Below are 20,742 nucleotides of genomic sequence, written 5' to 3' on the forward strand. Positions count from 1 at the left end.
ATGCCCATAGAATGAAGGGAGCAATAATTTTACAGAAATGGATCATATGTGTTTCAATATTTCTCCTGCTTCAATGATATGCTGACTGCGATTCAATGAAGATTCAGCTTACTATTATTTTGGTAAGGGCATCCTCTCTTTCAAGCATAGGCAAATAATTTTCTAGTTTCATAACTTTAAAATCAAACAATGCTGCTCATATATTGAATATTTATTCTATCAAAAATGTTACAAGTAACATCTATTGCATTTAAATGCCTATTTGTATGCACAACGATTTTCTGAACAATATTTAAATGGCAATAACCAACAAGCATGGACTTCTGAATTACATCATCCAATACCATTCACTATAATAGCGATCACTTTTCTTTGGTCTTGAGCATTTCACAAAATAGAGGACATGATTTCTAATAAATCATGTTTTTATTCGTCATTATGTCTGACTCTGCACATCATTTCAGAAAATACCAATCAAAATGCCTTGTTTACACCATATGATCATCAAGATATGGGCAAGTACACAAAATACACAGGCAATAAAAAGATGGCACATATATCATTACTACACCTAAATACAGATGTAAACTGACCTTCTCCAGTGATATATTTAGGCCATAATGCTTGGAAGCCAACATTATAAAGATTTAATTTCCAAAACACAATATTTTTCACACCTTACACATTTTTATATAAAAACAATTATTACCTACTACACATTTGCAAACATTCCTAAATGTCTTAGGGATAGTCACTAGCATTGCATATATCAATCTGCTGGAATATTTCATAAACTGGACAGGGTCTTAATCAGTTTTTAAGTCATTTAATGGAACCACGTCATTCATCGTTGACAAAATATTAATTGTCATTGCTTGTGGACTGTAAAATACATTACAGCTTATTCAGAAATATGCACATTGGCGGAACGTTTTAAACACATAATGTCTGAGAAAACTTTAATAAAAGTTTTGCAAACAGTCAAATACAGAAATTAATATGTTTTTTGAGAATTTGGATTTTTGTGAAGATCTAAGTTCACTTCACTTTAATTATTTCAGTTTGATGGCTTCATTATCACTCATGATTTAGGGAGGTCGTGAAGGGAAACGAATGCCACATAATACAGAAGTTCTAAGCATTTGTGTGCGTATGAATTCCACCTGGATACACTGAATTACTGGTAGCATTACCTGCATGCGACCAAAATATTTTTACCCATAACATTCATACAAAATATACATTCATCACTGCCCCAGCTTCATTCTTTAATTCTTTTTAAAATATTTTTTACAGGAAACTGGTTATTTATGAAGAAATTGTTGTCCATAGCCAGTCATCACAATTCCTATGAAGATCAACCTACTATCTTATGGGAGGTTAAATAATTTCTCTCCTGCTCACAGTTTTCAGTCCTTGTTAAAAAATTCTGAATGCCAGTAATAATTTAGTTACTGGTATCCTAAAAACACATGACTAAAAAACTTCCTGTGTGATTAACTGAATTAGATATTGTTTAAATTATAGTAATAGAAGTTCACATGCCTAAAACAGAATTTTTCCAAAGGAAAACTCAACATTAGGCCTGAAATTGTCAAATTGAATAACTTCCAATCGACAGTTTCAAAATACCCAATATAGCTACTCTTTTCTTTCATAACAATTTTTAATTCATGATCCCTGCCTACGATATATCTGGCACCATAGATTCCAGCATATACGCATTTCATTTATATACTCCTACATTAAACAATTTTCAGAAAGTTAATTGTTATACATTTACCATCCACTTTAAACATTTATATGTAGAATACAAAAATACACTTAAAGCTCACTGACAGAGAAGAAGTCACGTGTCCCAAAAACTTACATTTTTAGGAACTTTACAGTCTTTTTAATCATGCCAGATTTTTGGGGGCAATGACTCTGTCTCCCTCTCCACCACAAGAACAGCACGTATATATGGTGAGAAACCATGGGGGTCGCAGGTAAAGGTATTACATTAATTGTCATCATGGTAAGAAGATATGAGTGCAGTCCATAGTTCATAAACTACATGGAAAGTACTGAAGAATTACATGATCCAATATTTCTCAGATTATAAGGGAGCAATAGACCTCTTAACTCTGTTGGTCAAATGTTACTCTGATGTATTCTTCAGAAGTAGTCCAAGTCGCCCAAAAGTAGCAAATTCAAAAAGAGGTTCCTACATAGATCAAGAATAAATATAATCACGTGGCCAATCCTCATTTCTCGTGCATTCTGACACCAGGGTTCTGCACCGATATCACATGCTAATAATATTTTGGCAATGAAATACTATTTGGAAATTCATTTTTTTGGTAAGCAATACTTATTTGAGTCATTCTCATATTCAATAGCAATCTATTACCAATATAGGTATATAATTTGCCCCATGTTTAACAAAATGAGATCAACACTGTCTTCTATCATGAATGCTGAGCGTTGAAGGTTTATATTTTAAGAAACATAAACATGTAGCATGGACTGCCTTTCATAGCTTCCATTATCCCAAAATCTTAGTTCAACACTGCAGGGTAAGTTTATCATTTTTATTTATTTAAACATGCATGAGAGAGAAGAGATTCATTTGTCACTTGCAATATCACTGTAGTGGAGGAGAAATATCAGCCGTTGACAGCTATAGAAGTAATTTGTACAAGGATGGACAAGGTGAGAAAATGTGTGATGAGTAAAGGAAGAGAAAACATGAGCAATGATTGAAGGGGCCCCCAGTTTAACCACCTCATGTATGATCCGGGGAAATTAAACTACTGTCCACATTTTCCAGTATGTGACATGTTTATCTTAAGAAAATTTGGCCATAATCTGGATATTTTGTTTAGAATTGGGCAAAGTCTCACCATCCAGTCAAAAGCACAATCCAAAATGCTACCATAACGTTTTCCTGGTAAATGAATCTACAAAAATTGATGTTACTTTCAAAGTTCAAGTAGCTTCCTTTTACTTAAGATAAGAGGATCCTTATTTATGAGACATGCTAACAGAACTATGCAACAAAAAACTTGAGCTTGCATTAAAAGATAGGATCCCGCCATTGAGTTTCATGCTTATGCAGCATCAAATATGCTGTACGTTGATTGGCCTCACGCTGAAGTATCTGATCAATTTATGAATGCTACTAAAAATTCCTCAAACCCAAGTTTGAAAGCAAATCTCTCAGAGAAAACCTGCAGTACATAAGAGATACACTATGATTATATCTCCATGGGATGGAATTGAATTAGGTAAGTAGCACTTGAAATTATTCATTTGAAAGTAGATGTGGATTAGAAGTGACTTTGTTATGAGGTGTTTGTCCCTCACAGTCATTATATAAATTAGCTTGATGGATTTCTAATGCCTCTCAGAGTTCACAAGATATGTACTTCCAATTAACTAAACTTAAATTGACTTTTTTGTAAAAATCAAATCTTTTTAAAAAGTCTTCACGTGCATGCCATTTTCTGGTCAAGGTAGAGAAAGATAAACTAACCTAAGGTTCAAGACACCACTGATATAATGACATTAAATCTATGGTTAGATGCCAATGAGAGAGAGTACTCCAGACACAACAGAATTTAAGTTAAAGGATAATAAATTGCTCATTTTCACAAAGACTGACTTGCGACTATTTATGCTCAATATTTCTTCAAGTTAATTGAATGTATGGTTTAGTACATTTATCTCAGGAAATAAATGGATTGTAAAAAGTTGCGATATTTATATTTTTAGTCATGTTCTAGATCATTACTTTTTAACTGTATGAAATAAATTACTAAGAAGAAAAGAACCTTTGGAATGTGAATTTATGAATTAGGAAAATCCACCTTTAACTGTAAAACCAAAGATGTACCTTTCGAATCTTGGCGTAAATATTTAATTTTCAAATTGAGGAATGCAATGCTTTTAATATTTTATGTATGCCTTCTAAACTGAATTTGTCGGAACCTATAACAAGTCTCTAAATTTGATTTTACATGTGTGCATTTCATATTTACGACCAGCATTTCCCAGCATTGACCACCAATTCCCAGCAGTGACAATGAGGAAGACACTTTGTACATTACATTGAAGAACAGGACAAGAAAATTATAGCATTTCAACACAGACAACTGGGATTCTACATGGGTCACTTTATTCCTAATAATGTAATTTGAAAAGTACCATTTAATTTCTGTGATAATTTAATAAAGGAAATTCTTTCAAGTAAAAGTCAACTTCAACGGAATGTTTACTCAGTTTGGAGAATGATAACAAAATTTTGTCATTTCCATTCAAGGATATTACATTCCGGCAAAGGATATTAATGTAATCCTATTATCATATATGGCAGCATTGCTTCCTTTTGGAACTAATAGAAATGATGCAATTGCATGACGTGTCAAAAACATGTACATGTTCCTTCATGATAAAGAGTCATGCGTAAATAAATACCGAGTTGGTGCACATTTTATTTGTTGAGTATTGATCAGTTTAGGTGGCAGGATTATTTAAAGTGTAACAATGGACTTCCTTTTTCCTTTGTTTAGTAAAAATTCTTGATTGTAAACAGTATGAAAATTAAAATGTGGGCAATAATGGGTTTTTCTCCACAATTTGATATGAAAGCACAATGACATTCACCTGCAAGGGTGCACTTTTTAAATCTGACAAAACTAGTTTCACTAAATAGATACCTACACAGGGTTACATGTACACATGTATCAGAAATAGTAAGGAAACCAGCATCCTGGTTTTCAGTTTCCTTTCTGGGTTTTATGTATATTTTCAAATCTCACATTGACATAAAATATTTTTTCTGCCTGAAAGGCCTTTTCCATTATACAATTTGTTAATGTCAGGGCAATGCAGGGAGAACTTTATACATTTTCAATAGATGTCAGTATTTTCCGAAGTTGCTGCATAAAGATAAAATTATGGGGCAAATTGTCCGAACTATTTATAGAGAGAGAATGCGTTTGCCAATTTTTAACGAAGGGCTGTTTAAATTCTTTTTGCAAAGATTTTCCCTTTGATTGGAACATTTAAAAAATCAAAGTTTGAAAAATAATGTCGCCTGCATGGGATAAACTAAAACAATCTTACAAGTGCTTATAGCCTCTTGCAAAGTCTTCACAACTTAGGCATGACTTGTAAGACATGAATTACCCTCTGACAATAATACCTGATAGGTATTATGATACATGTTGAACATGTTTTCATTTTGGAGGTTCCTGAATGTACCAAGCTAATACTCATATATTAGTCATCATCAGATGATTCTCCTGGCAGTTTTGGGTAGTCTTCTACAAACAGATGCAGGTAGCCTCTATTATAAAGCGTCTGTATACTTTTTCGATTGCCCACAAATGTATCATTGGCATATATCCATGGAGGCTGTTGAAAAAACAACAATTAGGAATTAGATTACAGTGTTGGCCATTACTTGGTGTGAATTACTACTATTGGGAACTACAATTCATTTCCACCAAAATATTTCATATTATGATCCAGTTTCAAGAGCACATAATCATCGGGAAAAGATTTGTGTGGATTTCTGTAAAGAGTTATTTTTGGTTAAATCGTAACTGAGGTGAAATTGAAATTAATACTAGTAGGTCAGATAGTCATTTCAAAGTGGTTTAAAAACAGCTTTAAAACATTGGTTATCATCAGGACTTAAGTAAAATGTGGAACCATGGCTCAGTTACATACAATTGAAACCTTGGTGAATTTAATGGTGTAATTTTACACCTGGGGTCCAAGTCTGTAAATTTACTCTCTTGGAGGAACAATCAAAGGTTTTCTTCTCTAGAAATCTTCTGAAGTAAGTCTGTATTTGAGCAAAACAACTATTTCTTGCCACCAGATGGGAGAAAAGTCTGGACTCAATGAAGTTTATGGAATACGAGAAGTTCTTTTTGGAAGTCCTTTGCCAGCCAATGAAATCTCTCATTATTTCTTATTAAATGCTATGTCACATGATTCCATATTATGCAGATGGGTATCATGCTGAGTATAAAAGAGTTTGTATATTTTATAGATATTTTAATGAATTAATTGGCTGAGGACGTTGTGGCAACAATCTCTTTGGCCATTTGCAGAAATAGGAAGATGAATTCCTAAAAAAATTTCATTGATATATTTGTACCAACATAGTTATTTTCATAAGTGGATAATGGGTAATTTCATAATTTAGCATTCAAATTAATTTTTACACAATATTTGAATGCATACGAAGCATTAGCTGTTCAGCTAAAATTTAATCATGGTAATCATTGAAAGTAATGTAAAGAAAAGGAAAACTCTTGGATCAAAAACTATTCCATTGGAACATCACCAAATCCTTCCAATAAGCTGTTGTAGTAAAGAAAAAGGAATAGCTCCTCTTAAATTTTTATCCTCATTCAATATTTAAGTACTGAATTTACCCACTCAACATAATACTATATTCTATCAATTTACTGTCAAAGAAAAATATGTTGGTATTTTTGGTCATCTTCAAGGAAGATTATTGTGATTTTTTATGTGGTTAATAATAATAATACATTTTATTCGTCCAGCGATCAAGTAGTTGAAATTTTTTCATTGATAAAAGACACGTCAGGGGAAAGTGACAAAATACATTTCTGGATATAAGACATATCAGGCATAATCAAGAAATTCAGCAAGTTAATGAAACATATTTAATTTTAAGAACTTAAATAGATTGACTTTAAATGCAGCCACGCTTTTATGAGCCTGAATCTCAGCTGAGAGTTTATTATAAAGTTGAAGGCCCATAAAATTTGGGCCAGCAACTGCATTTTTTGTACGCTTATATAAAACGTGCAGCTGCTCATTCTGCCTTGAAGAATATTTGTGGATAGGTACCACAATTTTTCACATACTCAAATAGATTTCTTTTTGTATGTACCTACTACTATATGAAAAATATAAAAAAATGGCACTGGCAATACATCCAATTTTTTAAACAGGAGACGGCAAGGGGCATTGTGTTTTGCAAAACTTATTAGCTGAATGGCCCTTTTTTGGACCCTGAAAATAGCCAAGACCTTAGATGATGAACCCTAGCAAAGGATACTATAGGCTATGTGAGAATAAAATTCACCATAGTGTAGTGCACAGATAACAGCCACTGAAACTGTGGACCTAATGGACCTTATTATAAAGCAGGCCGAGCTTAACTTACTGGTTAAAGTACTTATGTGTTCATCCCAAGAGATTTGAGAATTGATGTGGAAACCCAAAAATTTGGTATTTTGTACCTGTGGGATCACCTTCCTATCAACTTCAATAGAAAGTACTTTGCTTGCTTTATTTTTATTTGCAAAATATATTAGGTGAGACTTTTCTATATTTAAATCTAGGAAATTATTATGACACCAAGAGAGTAAGGTGTGACTAACCTGTTCACACTTAACTATCAATTCATCAAAATTAGGCAAGACAAGAATAATATTGGTGTCATCTGCATATTACAAGGGGTAGCACCATTTATATGTTAAAAACTATCAACAAGTTCATTTATGTAAGAAAGAAACAAGACAAGCCCAAGAACAGAGCCTTGAGGAACACCTCGATTAAGGACCTTACTTGGGGAAGCAAAAGATGTCATATTAAGTCTGGGTTATTAACTGATATTTAGCAGAAGATGTAAATTTATGCTCCCTAAAACCATGTGAGTTGGTAAAAGGAGATTGGAAACCTCTAGGTAAGAAGTTAACCTAACATAGAATGCCTTCTCAAATATTTTGCTGAAGTTGCAGTTCCTTAGTTTAGTTTAGTTGAAGTTCAACCAGCACAAATATAGTGAGATACCCTGATAGACAGTAAAATTTAATTCTTGAAACCTATGTGTGCTATGATTTTGGCTGTGAAATGGTGATTTGAAAGTACTGCAACTTTTGAAAGATGATGCCTCTCTGACACTTCTAATTTCATTTACCATAGTGAAGAACTGATTGACAAGATTTAATGCTTCAATGAAACAATCGTTCAAAAGTATTTTATTAATTTATTTGACCAATATATATGATGGTTTCATGAGCATGCAATTGGGTGATTTAAGGCAATATGGTAGGTGTATGTATGTTTTATGATTGAGTTAGGGAATTGCGGCTATTTTATCATAGAAAATGGTAGTTCATTCTACTGGTAGTGCTTGCGCATAAATATATTTGTTAAGGAAAGGTCAATGTCCTCAATTATCATATTGCTGTTCCATGTATCATTAAAATTCTTAGCAAAAGCTCTAAAGTTCTTTTGGGCAGTAAGAGGATGGTGGAGAAAATAAAGTTTCATTTTTTTTTACCAAGGAGTAAATAGTGGACTTCAAATATCTATACAAATCACATAGAAGTAACCTTTTTCATCCATTGCACTGCAAAAGCATACCAGCTAAACTAGTTAGTTAACCTGTTACACCTTAGACCTTTGTTGTACCAGTTAAAATACTTCAAAAACCTGCACATATAAATTTACTGATTTTTACCTCACTTGTAGTCTAAAGGAAGTATTTTTGCAAGCATATTCTATGAAAATATTTGGCTACAATTTTTAATGTATGAATACTTTATTAGTGGAAAGGTGCATTTTGTATAATATGGTGATCAATAAATATCAGTGCAATATTCATGCAAAGAATTATTCATGAACAAATGAAATGAAGTTACAAACAAATATATTTGTAATTATAGTTCAATTACGGGGATATTTTTAACTCAAATTTTTAAGTTATAATAATAGTATGTTGCATGTCTATCAATCAGTGGTATGATACTACGTATAATTTAATACAACTGTTTCCTGATATTTAAAACAATTTTAAAAGCAAAGAACCTATTAGCTTATAACCTAGATCAACAAAATACTCCTATTTATTTACTGTAGCAGTCTTAAGAAGTCAGATTCAATGAAAGAAGTATCAAACAGGATAAGTTAATTCTTGATGCATGCACAAAGCTATCCATTTTCTCAAATCAATATCAAGTTATACTTGCCCTGGAGCCCAGGTTGCCATGAAGAACTACAATTTTAAAAGTGAAAGTCCCTAATTCATTTACATTGGCTGTACTCTTGCTCATTTGCACTGTTAGGTATTATGGTTGTTATTTCTTTGCAGCAATTAGGAATGCCCATGTATTACTTACAGCTCAGAACATATACTGTAATTATTATTTATATGAAATGAAAATCCTACAATCATAAATAAAGAGGCTGAAGATGAGTAGAACACAAAACACTGTACCATCATGACAGGTAATGAAGGGATTTGGTAATCCAAGAAAAGGATTTAAGAATTACCTAAAAGACTTCCACAGAATATATGCTTTCATATAACTACCACTAAAATGCAGAAATAATCTTGATGATGCATAATGTGCCTTCAATTTCAGATAGAATTGACAAATCACAATCCAAATATGCTATTCAAACAAGGAGAAAAATTTAAGGAGCCCCCTCTCTGGACCGATGTGAATTATTCTCCAGTAAGTCTCTCGGAAGCTGCTTCATGAGCTACGGACTTGGGCTGGGAGACAAATTTTCCATCAGAGAGAGAATCATCTTTCTCTATCTTGGGAGAAAACAAGTTAGAGCCTTGGATTTAGGGAATGAGCTGTTTAGGGAGATTTTGAAGTGCATTTCTCTAAAGTAAGCAAGTTACAGACTTGGAACCCCGGAGGCGCGAATTTTGAGGCTTGTTAATACCATAACAAAAATATTTTCCAAAGTCCTTTAACACATTGCTCTGAAAAGTCCAAAAATAATAAGGAACAGTAAGAACAGTCAAAATATAGTCAAAAGTGAATGAGGAAAAACTGCCTTGTTAAATGAATCCTAGTAAAAAAATAAGCAGGACTGTATGAAGCCCACTTTCCTTTTTTGTGCCATTTGAATGGGCATTAATATTAAATATTTTTGTTTTTAATAATTAAAATAATAGCCACTTCAGTTAACAAATTTGACCACAAAAAACATAATTTTCAACTTGGCCATAAAGTATTAAGTGGCCAAGTTAACAAAGGTGTTCCACAAGGCTCAACCCTTGGGCCACTCCTCTTTCTGATTTACATCAATGACCTACCTAACTGCTTACCAAATAATGATGGAATAATACCAGTGTTGTACGCTGACGACACTAATGTAATAATATCAACACAAACATATCCCAGCCTTGTGGAAAAATCTAAGTCTGTCACACTTGCAATAAACAAGTGGTGTACAGACAACCTTCTAGACTTAAATGTAAATAAAAGTAAAATAGTATAATTGACACGCAATAAGAACGTGTCAGATGATCTGCTGATAAAAATCAATGACCTATCAATTGAGCGTGTGACAGAATGCAAATTTCTAGGTATTTCTCTATGTGCAAATATTTCTTGGGATACTCAGGTAAAAGCCCTTCAACACTAGCTCAGTTCAACTTGCTACTTATTAAGACACTTGTATGAAACTACAAGTAAAACTGTACTACTCAATTTGTACTATGGGGAAATTTATTCAAATATAACCTACAGTATAATATTATGGGGATCAGCTGCTATTTCTCAAACCATCTTTAAAATGCAAAAGAAAGCTATTAGAATCATCACCAGGAAACCTCACAATGCTCCATCAAGGCCTATTTTCCGTGAATTAAATTTGCTACCACTCCCATGCATCTACATTATGTTTTTAATTCTATATATAAAAAATAACATCGGCAACTATTCTCTTAACTCTGCCTATCATCATCATTACACCAGAGGCAGGAATGACTTCCATTATGGGAATATAAGAACTAAAGCATTGAAATTAGGACCCAATGAAATGGGCATCAGATTATATAACAAACTACCCAAAAGTATCAAGGATACACAGGGAACTGCTGCATTCAGGCATAAATTAAAAAGATATCTACAGCGCAATATGTTTTACTCGGTTGATGAATATCTCAACAATATTCCCAACCAGTAAGTTCATACTTTTAGTTTCTAGCAATGGTCATGGTCTGATTCATGTTTGTGATCAATGATTTTTCTGAATTTGATATTGTATGTGCATGTTACAGCCGATGTTCATGGATTTGTACCAAACACTTATGTAACTATGAGCATCTATTCTTTTATGTATCTTAACTGAGCCTGGGTCTTTGCTCCTCATTGACGTGCCTTATATCATGTACATACTCCACCCACCTGGTATTTTTGTATTGTGATCTCTGGGCAAATAAAAAGTAATAATAATAATAATAATATATGTTTAACTTACTCTATTTTGCTCAGTGAGTTCTATGAGCAACTTCTCTATAACACCACCATCCTCCATTAGGTCAAGTTCAAATGACCTAAAAGGTTCATTAATAAAATCGAACATCTGTTGATGAAAGAATTTCTTTTAGGAATTATTTGGGGAAAATAATGTTTTTACATATTAAGGTAAGATGCAGATTTTTTAAATGAGCATTACAATACTTTGTTAAATGTTATAAAATTTTAAATCAGTCTTCATTACCTCAGCGTGAATTAAATTGTTTTCACCTCCAAATTATTGTAGATATTGGAGTTGTTCAACTGTGATTCTTTTTAAATAAATTTTACAAGTCAAATAAAATGATAATCTCCACGTACCTTTTTGCATTCAATTGATTCAAAATCAAATGTCTTGGTAAAAAGTACCACTCTTTCACATTTAATCATTTTCTGAAGTTGATTTTCATTGTATTTTTCTAGATCCTTTTCAGCCATCTTCAAATGCTGAAAAGAAATGACCATAAGTACATCTTTACTGAAACCACACAATTAACCTAGCATTACTAGATTTTATATTGAATTTAAATTTACAGCAAATATAATTTGATGTATGCTATGTTTATGCAAGAAAACTAGGGAAATACAAACATCCAAGAAAAGGGCGGCATTGCAAGGAATTGTATTCTTAGGTATTCTATTGCATTACGAACCATTAACCCCAATGGAGTGAATCTGCCTTTGGTATAATACCGTCTGAAATGAGTACCACCACCCCCAACAGTTGCGAGAGGCACAGAGTGAATCTGCCGGTCCATATTATACAGCCGTGATAGAAGTGAGTTTCATCATCATCAATGATTAAAAATAACCTTTGCGCCAAGTGATACCATGCTAAGGGTTTGGAGTGGCACCATGGCCAGGGTTCACAGCCTTTAATTCTCTGTATTGCTATATTTTCATTATGGCAGCAGCTTGCTCATATTGGTGATCTGGCATATTAAAATCGTGGCAATTGAGAATGGGATTGTGTTAAGCACTATTATTTTACCTTAAAATAAGCATTCCCGTTGAGTAAAAGCAGGTAATGTGAAAATAGCCATATTGGTTTTTCACAAAGTTATTTGCAAGAGCTACGATTGTCTCTTTCCCCATTGCAATGTATTTATTAATTAGTTTTGTTTAGGGATACCAGTATAATATGGGTCATACCACTGATTAATTTTAACACAGAAAACTTTAATTTTTTCTTGAAATTACTCCACTTCCATTCACATTCCATGTTTGAGTTAAAAAGGTGAATAAATGCATGAAAGAAAACATTTATGCTTAGAACAAATGAATGAAAAGGCATACTTATAAATCCAGGATTTAAGCTGCCACTTTAAAATAAGTAATGGGAGCTACTTCGGAAGCTTTCAAGTGTATGTGTCAATTATTGCAATACTTTTTTTTAAATCAACTAAGTCCTACTACTTTTGGCACGGACCTTGCATAAGGTGACAACTCATGTAGCACTAATCATTTTTACGCAGCAGTAGTATAGCTTTCTCTAGCTTTACTCATAATAATCAAAATGCATGGTCTTCAAGCCCCTGCATGTGCTTGCAGAATACTAAAATAAAAAGTTTTTAGCTCTACTGGTAACATTATCAATTAAATGTCTATCACTAATACTCTGTCTCAACGCACACACATATAAATGCATTTATGTATATGATATATATTTAAAAAAACATAAACACAGTTATCAACCTGAGGGTCGGCTCTCATGAATGAATTTAGTAAGTTGTAATGGGGGCTCGCTTCTACAGCAACACCTGCTCAAATATCTCTCCCGACTCCTGCAATGTACCCTCTGCTAAGCTTTTTATGTTGGCTAATGCACCTGACCCCTCAACATTAGAATCAATAATCACAGAGCATCCTTATGAATGTGGAATGTAAGTTGCCACTTTGAAATAAGTAATGAAGAATTTGTGAAACTTTATATTCCTGCAATTGATTTGTTAGATTCATGTGTGCACCATCGTGAGTAAAGACCTACGGTGAGATAGAAAAAATTAAAGGAGAATATCCATCAAAGCTAAGGCACGATGACTACAAAACGTTTATGTATTTAACAAAAATGATCACAGCATAATTGACTAGAAAGAGCCACCATCCATCCATTAATTCCATCCTTTGTGTTCTTCTTTCCTTTAGTGCTTTGAATCTTCCCCAATTAAATTAATACACAATCTCAACGCATTATCATTGTGTCCTTCTACTTCATTTAACTTGTATTTTTCCCTCACTACTGTCAAGAAATTCTTTATTGCTTGTTCATGCAGATTATCATAAACATAGACACAGGAATATTAAAGCAGTCAAATGACCTCTCTTTTTTTTGAGGATGATACAGCTCTGAGCCCTGTGCAATACTGCTATTAGCATAAAGGGTTACTTGAAATTTCCAAGTTAAACATCTTGCTGGATACTATACTGCCTATTTATTCTTTTGCTCCATTCATTGGCTACTTTTTTCACTCTGTCCAGACAGCTGCTTGTTTGTCCAGGTTATTTTCAATATAGGCACCACACATTGAAAAATTTGAATTTTCTCATTTCGTTTTTCTAGGATAGCCCATCTTTCAATCCTGTGCAATGCCACAATGCATGAATAGGTTTACATAAACTGGTTCGTGGTTGTGGCAACTCCTTCAAATGCTGACAGTTGTCTTTTTTTATCATGCGCTTGTTTGGCCGGCTCTACTGTCTCCCATTGGCCATTGAGCATTGTGTTTTTATTACTCGAAGGCTTGATCGAATACTGCAAACCTTATCATATGTCCAACTTCTTAATTTGGAACTGTTTACCTCCAGTCGTCTTCCCGCAGAGACAACATGAATTATTCAATTTGATGAGGGTAGAAATCGCCTGCATTAATCAACCACCATGGAGGAGTTGTAAGTTGACGGCAACATGGGTATGCCCATAGAATGAAGGGAGCAATAATTTTACAGAAATGGATCATATGTGTTTCAATATTTCTCCTGCTTCAATGATATGCTGACTGCGATTCAATGAAGATTCAGCTTACTATTATTTTGGTAAGGGCATCCTCTCTTTCAAGCATAGGCAAATAATTTTCTAGTTTCATAACTTTAAAATCAAACAATGCTGCTCATATATTGAATATTTATTCTATCAAAAATGTTACAAGTAACATCTATTGCATTTAAATGCCTATTTGTATGCACAACGATTTTCTGAACAATATTTAAATGGCAATAACCAACAAGCATGGACTTCTGAATTACATCATCCAATACCATTCACTATAATAGCGATCACTTTTCTTTGGTCTTGAGCATTTCACAAAATAGAGGACATGATTTCTAATAAATCATGTTTTTATTCGTCATTATGTCTGACTCTGCACATCATTTCAGAAAATACCAATCAAAATGCCTTGTTTACACCATATGATCATCAAGATATGGGCAAGTACACAAAATACACAGGCAATAAAAAGATGGCACATATATCATTACTACACCTAAATACAGATGTAAACTGACCTTCTCCAGTGATATATTTAGGCCATAATGCTTGGAAGCCAACATTATAAAGATTTAATTTCCAAAACACAATATTTTTCACACCTTACACATTTTTATATAAAAACAATTATTACCTACTACACATTTGCAAACATTCCTAAATGTCTTAGGGATAGTCACTAGCATTGCATATATCAATCTGCTGGAATATTTCATAAACTGGACAGGGTCTTAATCAGTTTTTAAGTCATTTAATGGAACCACGTCATTCATCGTTGACAAAATATTAATTGTCATTGCTTGTGGACTGTAAAATACATTACAGCTTATTCAGAAATATGCACATTGGCGGAACGTTTTAAACACATAATGTCTGAGAAAACTTTAATAAAAGTTTTGCAAACAGTCAAATACAGAAATTAATATGTTTTTTGAGAATTTGGATTTTTGTGAAGATCTAAGTTCACTTCACTTTAATTATTTCAGTTTGATGGCTTCATTATCACTCATGATTTAGGGAGGTCGTGAAGGGAAACGAATGCCACATAATACAGAAGTTCTAAGCATTTGTGTGCGTATGAATTCCACCTGGATACACTGAATTACTGGTAGCATTACCTGCATGCGACCAAAATATTTTTACCCATAACATTCATACAAAATATACATTCATCACTGCCCCAGCTTCATTCTTTAATTCTTTTTAAAATATTTTTTACAGGAAACTGGTTATTTATGAAGAAATTGTTGTCCATAGCCAGTCATCACAATTCCTATGAAGATCAACCTACTATCTTATGGGAGGTTAAATAATTTCTCTCCTGCTCACAGTTTTCAGTCCTTGTTAAAAAATTCTGAATGCCAGTAATAATTTAGTTACTGGTATCCTAAAAACACATGACTAAAAAACTTCCTGTGTGATTAACTGAATTAGATATTGTTTAAATTATAGTAATAGAAGTTCACATGCCTAAAACAGAATTTTTCCAAAGGAAAACTCAACATTAGGCCTGAAATTGTCAAATTGAATAACTTCCAATCGACAGTTTCAAAATACCCAATATAGCTACTCTTTTCTTTCATAACAATTTTTAATTCATGATCCCTGCCTACGATATATCTGGCACCATAGATTCCAGCATATACGCATTTCATTTATATACTCCTACATTAAACAATTTTCAGAAAGTTAATTGTTATACATTTACCATCCACTTTAAACATTTATATGTAGAATACAAAAATACACTTAAAGCTCACTGACAGAGAAGAAGTCACGTGTCCCAAAAACTTACAATTTTAGGAACTTTACAGTCTTTTTAATCATGCCAGATTTTTGGGGGCAATGACTCTGTCTCCCTCTCCACCACAAGAACAGCACGTATATATGGTGAGAAACCATGGGGGTCGCAGGTAAAGGTATTACATTAATTGTCATCATGGTAAGAAGATATGAGTGCAGTCCATAGTTCATAAACTACATGGAAAGTACTGAAGAATTACATGATCCAATATTTCTCAGATTATAAGGGAGCAATAGACCTCTCAACTCTGTTGGTCAAATGTTACTCTGATGTATTCTTCAGAAGTAGTCCAAGTCGCCCAAAAGTAGCAAATTCAAAAAGAGGTTCCTACATAGATCAAGAATAAATATAATCACGTGGCCAATCCTCATTTCTCGTGCATTCTGACACCAGGGTTCTGCACCGATATCACATGCTAATAATATTTTGGCAATGAAATACTATTTGGAAATTCATTTTTTTGGTAAGCAATACTTATTTGAGTCATTCTCATATTCAATAGCAATCTATTACCAATATAGGTATATAATTTGCCCCATGTTTAACAAAATGAGATCAACACTGTCTTCTATCATGAATGCTGAGCGTTGAAGGTTTATATTTTAAGAAACATAAACATGTAGCATGGACTGCCTTTCATAGCTTCCATTATCCCAAAATCTTAGTTCAACACTGCAGGGTAAGTTTATCATTTTTATTTATTTAAACATGCATGAGAGAGAAGAGATTCATTTGTCACTTGCAATATCACTGTAGTGGAGGAGAAATATCAGCCGTTGACAGCTATAGAAGTAATTTGTACAAGGATGGACAAGGTGAGAAAATGTGTGATGAGTAAAGGAAGAGAAAACATGAGCAATGATTGAAGGGGCCCCCAGTTTAACCACCTCATGTATGATCCGGGGAAATTAAACTACTGTCCACATTTTCCAGTATGTGACATGTTTATCTTAAGAAAATTTGGCCATAATCTGGATATTTTGTTTAGAATTGGGCAAAGTCTCACCATCCAGTCAAAAGCACAATCCAAAATGCTACCATAACGTTTTCCTGGTAAATGAATCTACAAAAATTGATGTTACTTTCAAAGTTCAAGTAGCTTCCTTTTACTTAAGATAAGAGGATCCTTATTTATGAGACATGCTAACAGAACTATGCAACAAAAAACTTGAGCTTGCATTAAAAGATAGGATCCCGCCATTGAGTTTCATGCTTATGCAGCATCAAATATGCTGTACGTTGATTGGCCTCACGCTGAAGTATCTGATCAATTTATGAATGCTACTAAAAATTCCTCAAACCCAAGTTTGAAAGCAAATCTCTCAGAGAAAACCTGCAGTACATAAGAGATACACTATGATTATATCTCCATGGGATGGAATTGAATTAGGTAAGTAGCACTTGAAATTATTCATTTGAAAGTAGATGTGGATTAGAAGTGACTTTGTTATGAGGTGTTTGTCCCTCACAGTCATTATATAAATTAGCTTGATGGATTTCTAATGCCTCTCAGAGTTCACAAGATATGTACTTCCAATTAACTAAACTTAAATTGACTTTTTTGTAAAAATCAAATCTTTTTAAAAAGTCTTCACGTGCATGCCATTTTCTGGTCAAGGTAGAGAAAGATAAACTAACCTAAGGTTCAAGACACCACTGATATAATGACATTAAATCTATGGTTAGATGCCAATGAGAGAGAGTACTCCAGACACAACAGAATTTAAGTTAAAGGATAATAAATTGCTCATTTTCACAAAGACTGACTTGCGACTATTTATGCTCAATATTTCTTCAAGTTAATTGAATGTATGGTTTAGTACATTTATCTCAGGAAATAAATGGATTGTAAAAAGTTGCGATATTTATATTTTTAGTCATGTTCTAGATCATTACTTTTTAACTGTATGAAATAAATTACTAAGAAGAAAAGAACCTTTGGAATGTGAATTTATGAATTAGGAAAATCCACCTTTAACTGTAAAACCAAAGATGTACCTTTCGAATCTTGGCGTAAATATTTAATTTTCAAATTGAGGAATGCAATGCTTTTAATATTTTATGTATGCCTTCTAAACTGAATTTGTCGGAACCTATAACAAGTCTCTAAATTTGATTTTACATGTGTGCATTTCATATTTACGACCAGCATTTCCCAGCATTGACCACCAATTCCCAGCAGTGACAATGAGGAAGACACTTTGTACATTACATTGAAGAACAGGACAAGAAAATTATAGCATTTCAACACAGACAACTGGGATTCTACATGGGTCACTTTATTCCTAATAATGTAATTTGAAAAGTACCATTTAATTTCTGTGATAATTTAATAAAGGAAATTCTTTCAAGTAAAAGTCAACTTCAACGGAATGTTTACTCAGTTTGGAGAATGATAACAAAATTTTGTCATTTCCATTCAAGGATATTACATTCCGGCAAAGGATATTAATGTAATCCTATTATCATATATGGCAGCATTGCTTCCTTTTGGAACTAATAGAAATGATGCAATTGCATGACGTGTCAAAAACATGTACATGTTCCTTCATGATAAAGAGTCATGCGTAAATAAATACCGAGTTGGTGCACATTTTATTTGTTGAGTATTGATCAGTTTAGGTGGCAGGATTATTTAAAGTGTAACAATGGACTTCCTTTTTCCTTTGTTTAGTAAAAATTCTTGATTGTAAACAGTATGAAAATTAAAATGTGGGCAATAATGGGTTTTTCTCCACAATTTGATATGAAAGCACAATGACATTCACCTGCAAGGGTGCACTTTTTAAATCTGACAAAACTAGTTTCACTAAATAGATACCTACACAGGGTTACATGTACACATGTATCAGAAATAGTAAGGAAACCAGCATCCTGGTTTTCAGTTTCCTTTCTGGGTTTTATGTATATTTTCAAATCTCACATTGACATAAAATATTTTTTCTGCCTGAAAGGCCTTTTCCATTATACAATTTGTTAATGTCAGGGCAATGCAGGGAGAACTTTATACATTTTCAATAGATGTCAGTATTTTCCGAAGTTGCTGCATAAAGATAAAATTATGGGGCAAATTGTCCGAACTATTTATAGAGAGAGAATGCGTTTGCCAATTTTTAACGAAGGGCTGTTTAAATTCTTTTTGCAAAGATTTTCCCTTTGATTGGAACATTTAAAAAATCAAAGTTTGAAAAATAATGTCGCCTGCATGGGATAAACTAAAACAATCTTACAAGTGCTTATAGCCTCTTGCAAAGTCTTCACAACTTAGGTATGACTTGTAAGAAATGAATTACCATCTGAGAATAATACCTGATAGGTATTAATGGTTTCCTGAATGCTTCAAGCATTTACCTAAAAGGTATTACTATACATTGAATATAATTAATTCTATAGGCTCCTAATGCATCAAGTCAACACTTAAATATTAGTGATCATCACATGATGATTCTGAGTCAGTTGATGATTCTCCTGGCAATTTTTGATAGTCTTCAACAAACAAATCCAGATAGCCTCAATTGTAAAGTTTCTGTATACCTTTCTGGTTTCTCACATATATTTTATTGGCAAATATCCATGGAGGCTGTAAAAAAGCAACAATTTGGAATAAGAAAGCTGTTTTTCCCTTTACTTGTTGGGAACTAAATATATTGAGAATAAATGGTAATTTATTTTTACAAAAATTTTTCATTGCATGTTCCAATTTCAACAGCACGTTGTCACAAAAAGGTTTCAAAGGAAATGGATACAGAGCCATTTTAGCGAAATATCATGAATGCTGGTGAAAGTGAAATTCATAGCAGTAGGAAGGAGAGACATTTCAAAGAGGTTTAACAAATAGTTTTCAACAAATGGTAATCTTCAAGAGAGCATTGATCCAGTGAATTTAATAGCATGCTTTTAAATCAAATATGCAACCAAGGGCCTGTTATATACAATTGAAAATTTGGTGAATTGTTATTGTCTGATTTGACAACTGGAGGCATGAATTTAGGGGCTTGGTAAATGCTACCACAAAAATATTTATCTAAGTCCTTTATCGCATTGCTCTAAGATGTCCAAAAATAATTAGGAACGGTAAGAACAGTAAAAATATAGTCAAAAGTAAATGAGGGAAAACTGCCTTGTTAAATGAATCCTAGTAAAAAAATAAGCAGGACTGTATGAAGCCCACTTTCCTTTTTTGTGTCATTTGAATGGGCATTTATATTAAATATTTTTGTTTTTAATAATTAAAATAATAACCACTTCAGTTAACAAATTTGACCACAAAAACATTATTTTCAACTTGGCCATAAAGTATATGTTTGACTTACTCTATCTTGCTCAGTGAGTTCTATGAGCAACTTCTCTATAACACCACCATCCTCCATTAGGTCAAGTTCAAATGACCAAAAAGGTTCATTAATAAAATCGAACATCTGTTGATAAAAAAATTTCTTTTAGGAATGATTTGAGAAATTAATGTTTTTATACACTCAGGTCAGATGCAGATTTTTTAAATGAAAATTACAAGACTTTCTTAAATGTTATAAAATTTTAAACCAGACTTCATAACCTCAGTTTGAATTAAATTATTTTCACCTTCAAACTATTGTAGATGTTGGAATGGTTCAACAGTGACCCTTTTTAAATAATTTTATAAGTCAAAAATAATT

General features: G+C 33.0%; 1 protein-coding gene across 1 annotated transcript; it reads right to left on the minus strand.

The window, feature by feature from the left end:
- Positions 1–189: 189 nt before the first annotated feature.
- LOC139686998 (uncharacterized) lies at positions 190–20,586 on the minus strand. Its single transcript, XM_071584062.1, has 4 exons — positions 20,401–20,586; positions 11,619–11,744; positions 11,260–11,364; positions 190–5,400 (listed from the first exon to the last, which is right to left on the minus strand). Exons 1-4 carry the CDS (start codon positions 20,503–20,505, stop codon positions 5,266–5,268), a joined length of 471 nt encoding a protein of 156 aa, XP_071440163.1. The 5' UTR covers positions 20,506–20,586; the 3' UTR covers positions 190–5,265.
- Between the last annotated feature and the right edge of the window lie 156 nt (positions 20,587–20,742).

The sequence above is a fragment of the Hetaerina americana genome, unplaced genomic scaffold, assembly GCF_022747635.1.
Source record: "Hetaerina americana unplaced genomic scaffold, ioHetAmer1.1.p SCAF_16, whole genome shotgun sequence".
In the NCBI taxonomy this organism is placed as follows: Eukaryota; Metazoa; Arthropoda; class Insecta; order Odonata; family Calopterygidae; genus Hetaerina; species Hetaerina americana.

Excerpts from the sequence above, each read along its gene's own strand:
- LOC139686998 (XM_071584062.1), bottom strand. The coding sequence starts at position 20,505 with ATGTTCGATTTTATTAATGAACCTTTTTGGTCATTTGAACTTGACCTA. Across the intron at positions 11,745-20,400 it reads AACTCACTGAGCAAGATAGA|CATTTGAAGATGGCTGAAAA; the intron begins GTAAGTCAAACA and ends ATTTCTTTTCAG. Across the intron at positions 11,365-11,618 it reads AATCAATTGAATGCAAAAAG|ATGTTCGATTTTATTAATGA; the intron begins GTACGTGGAGAT and ends TTTCATCAACAG.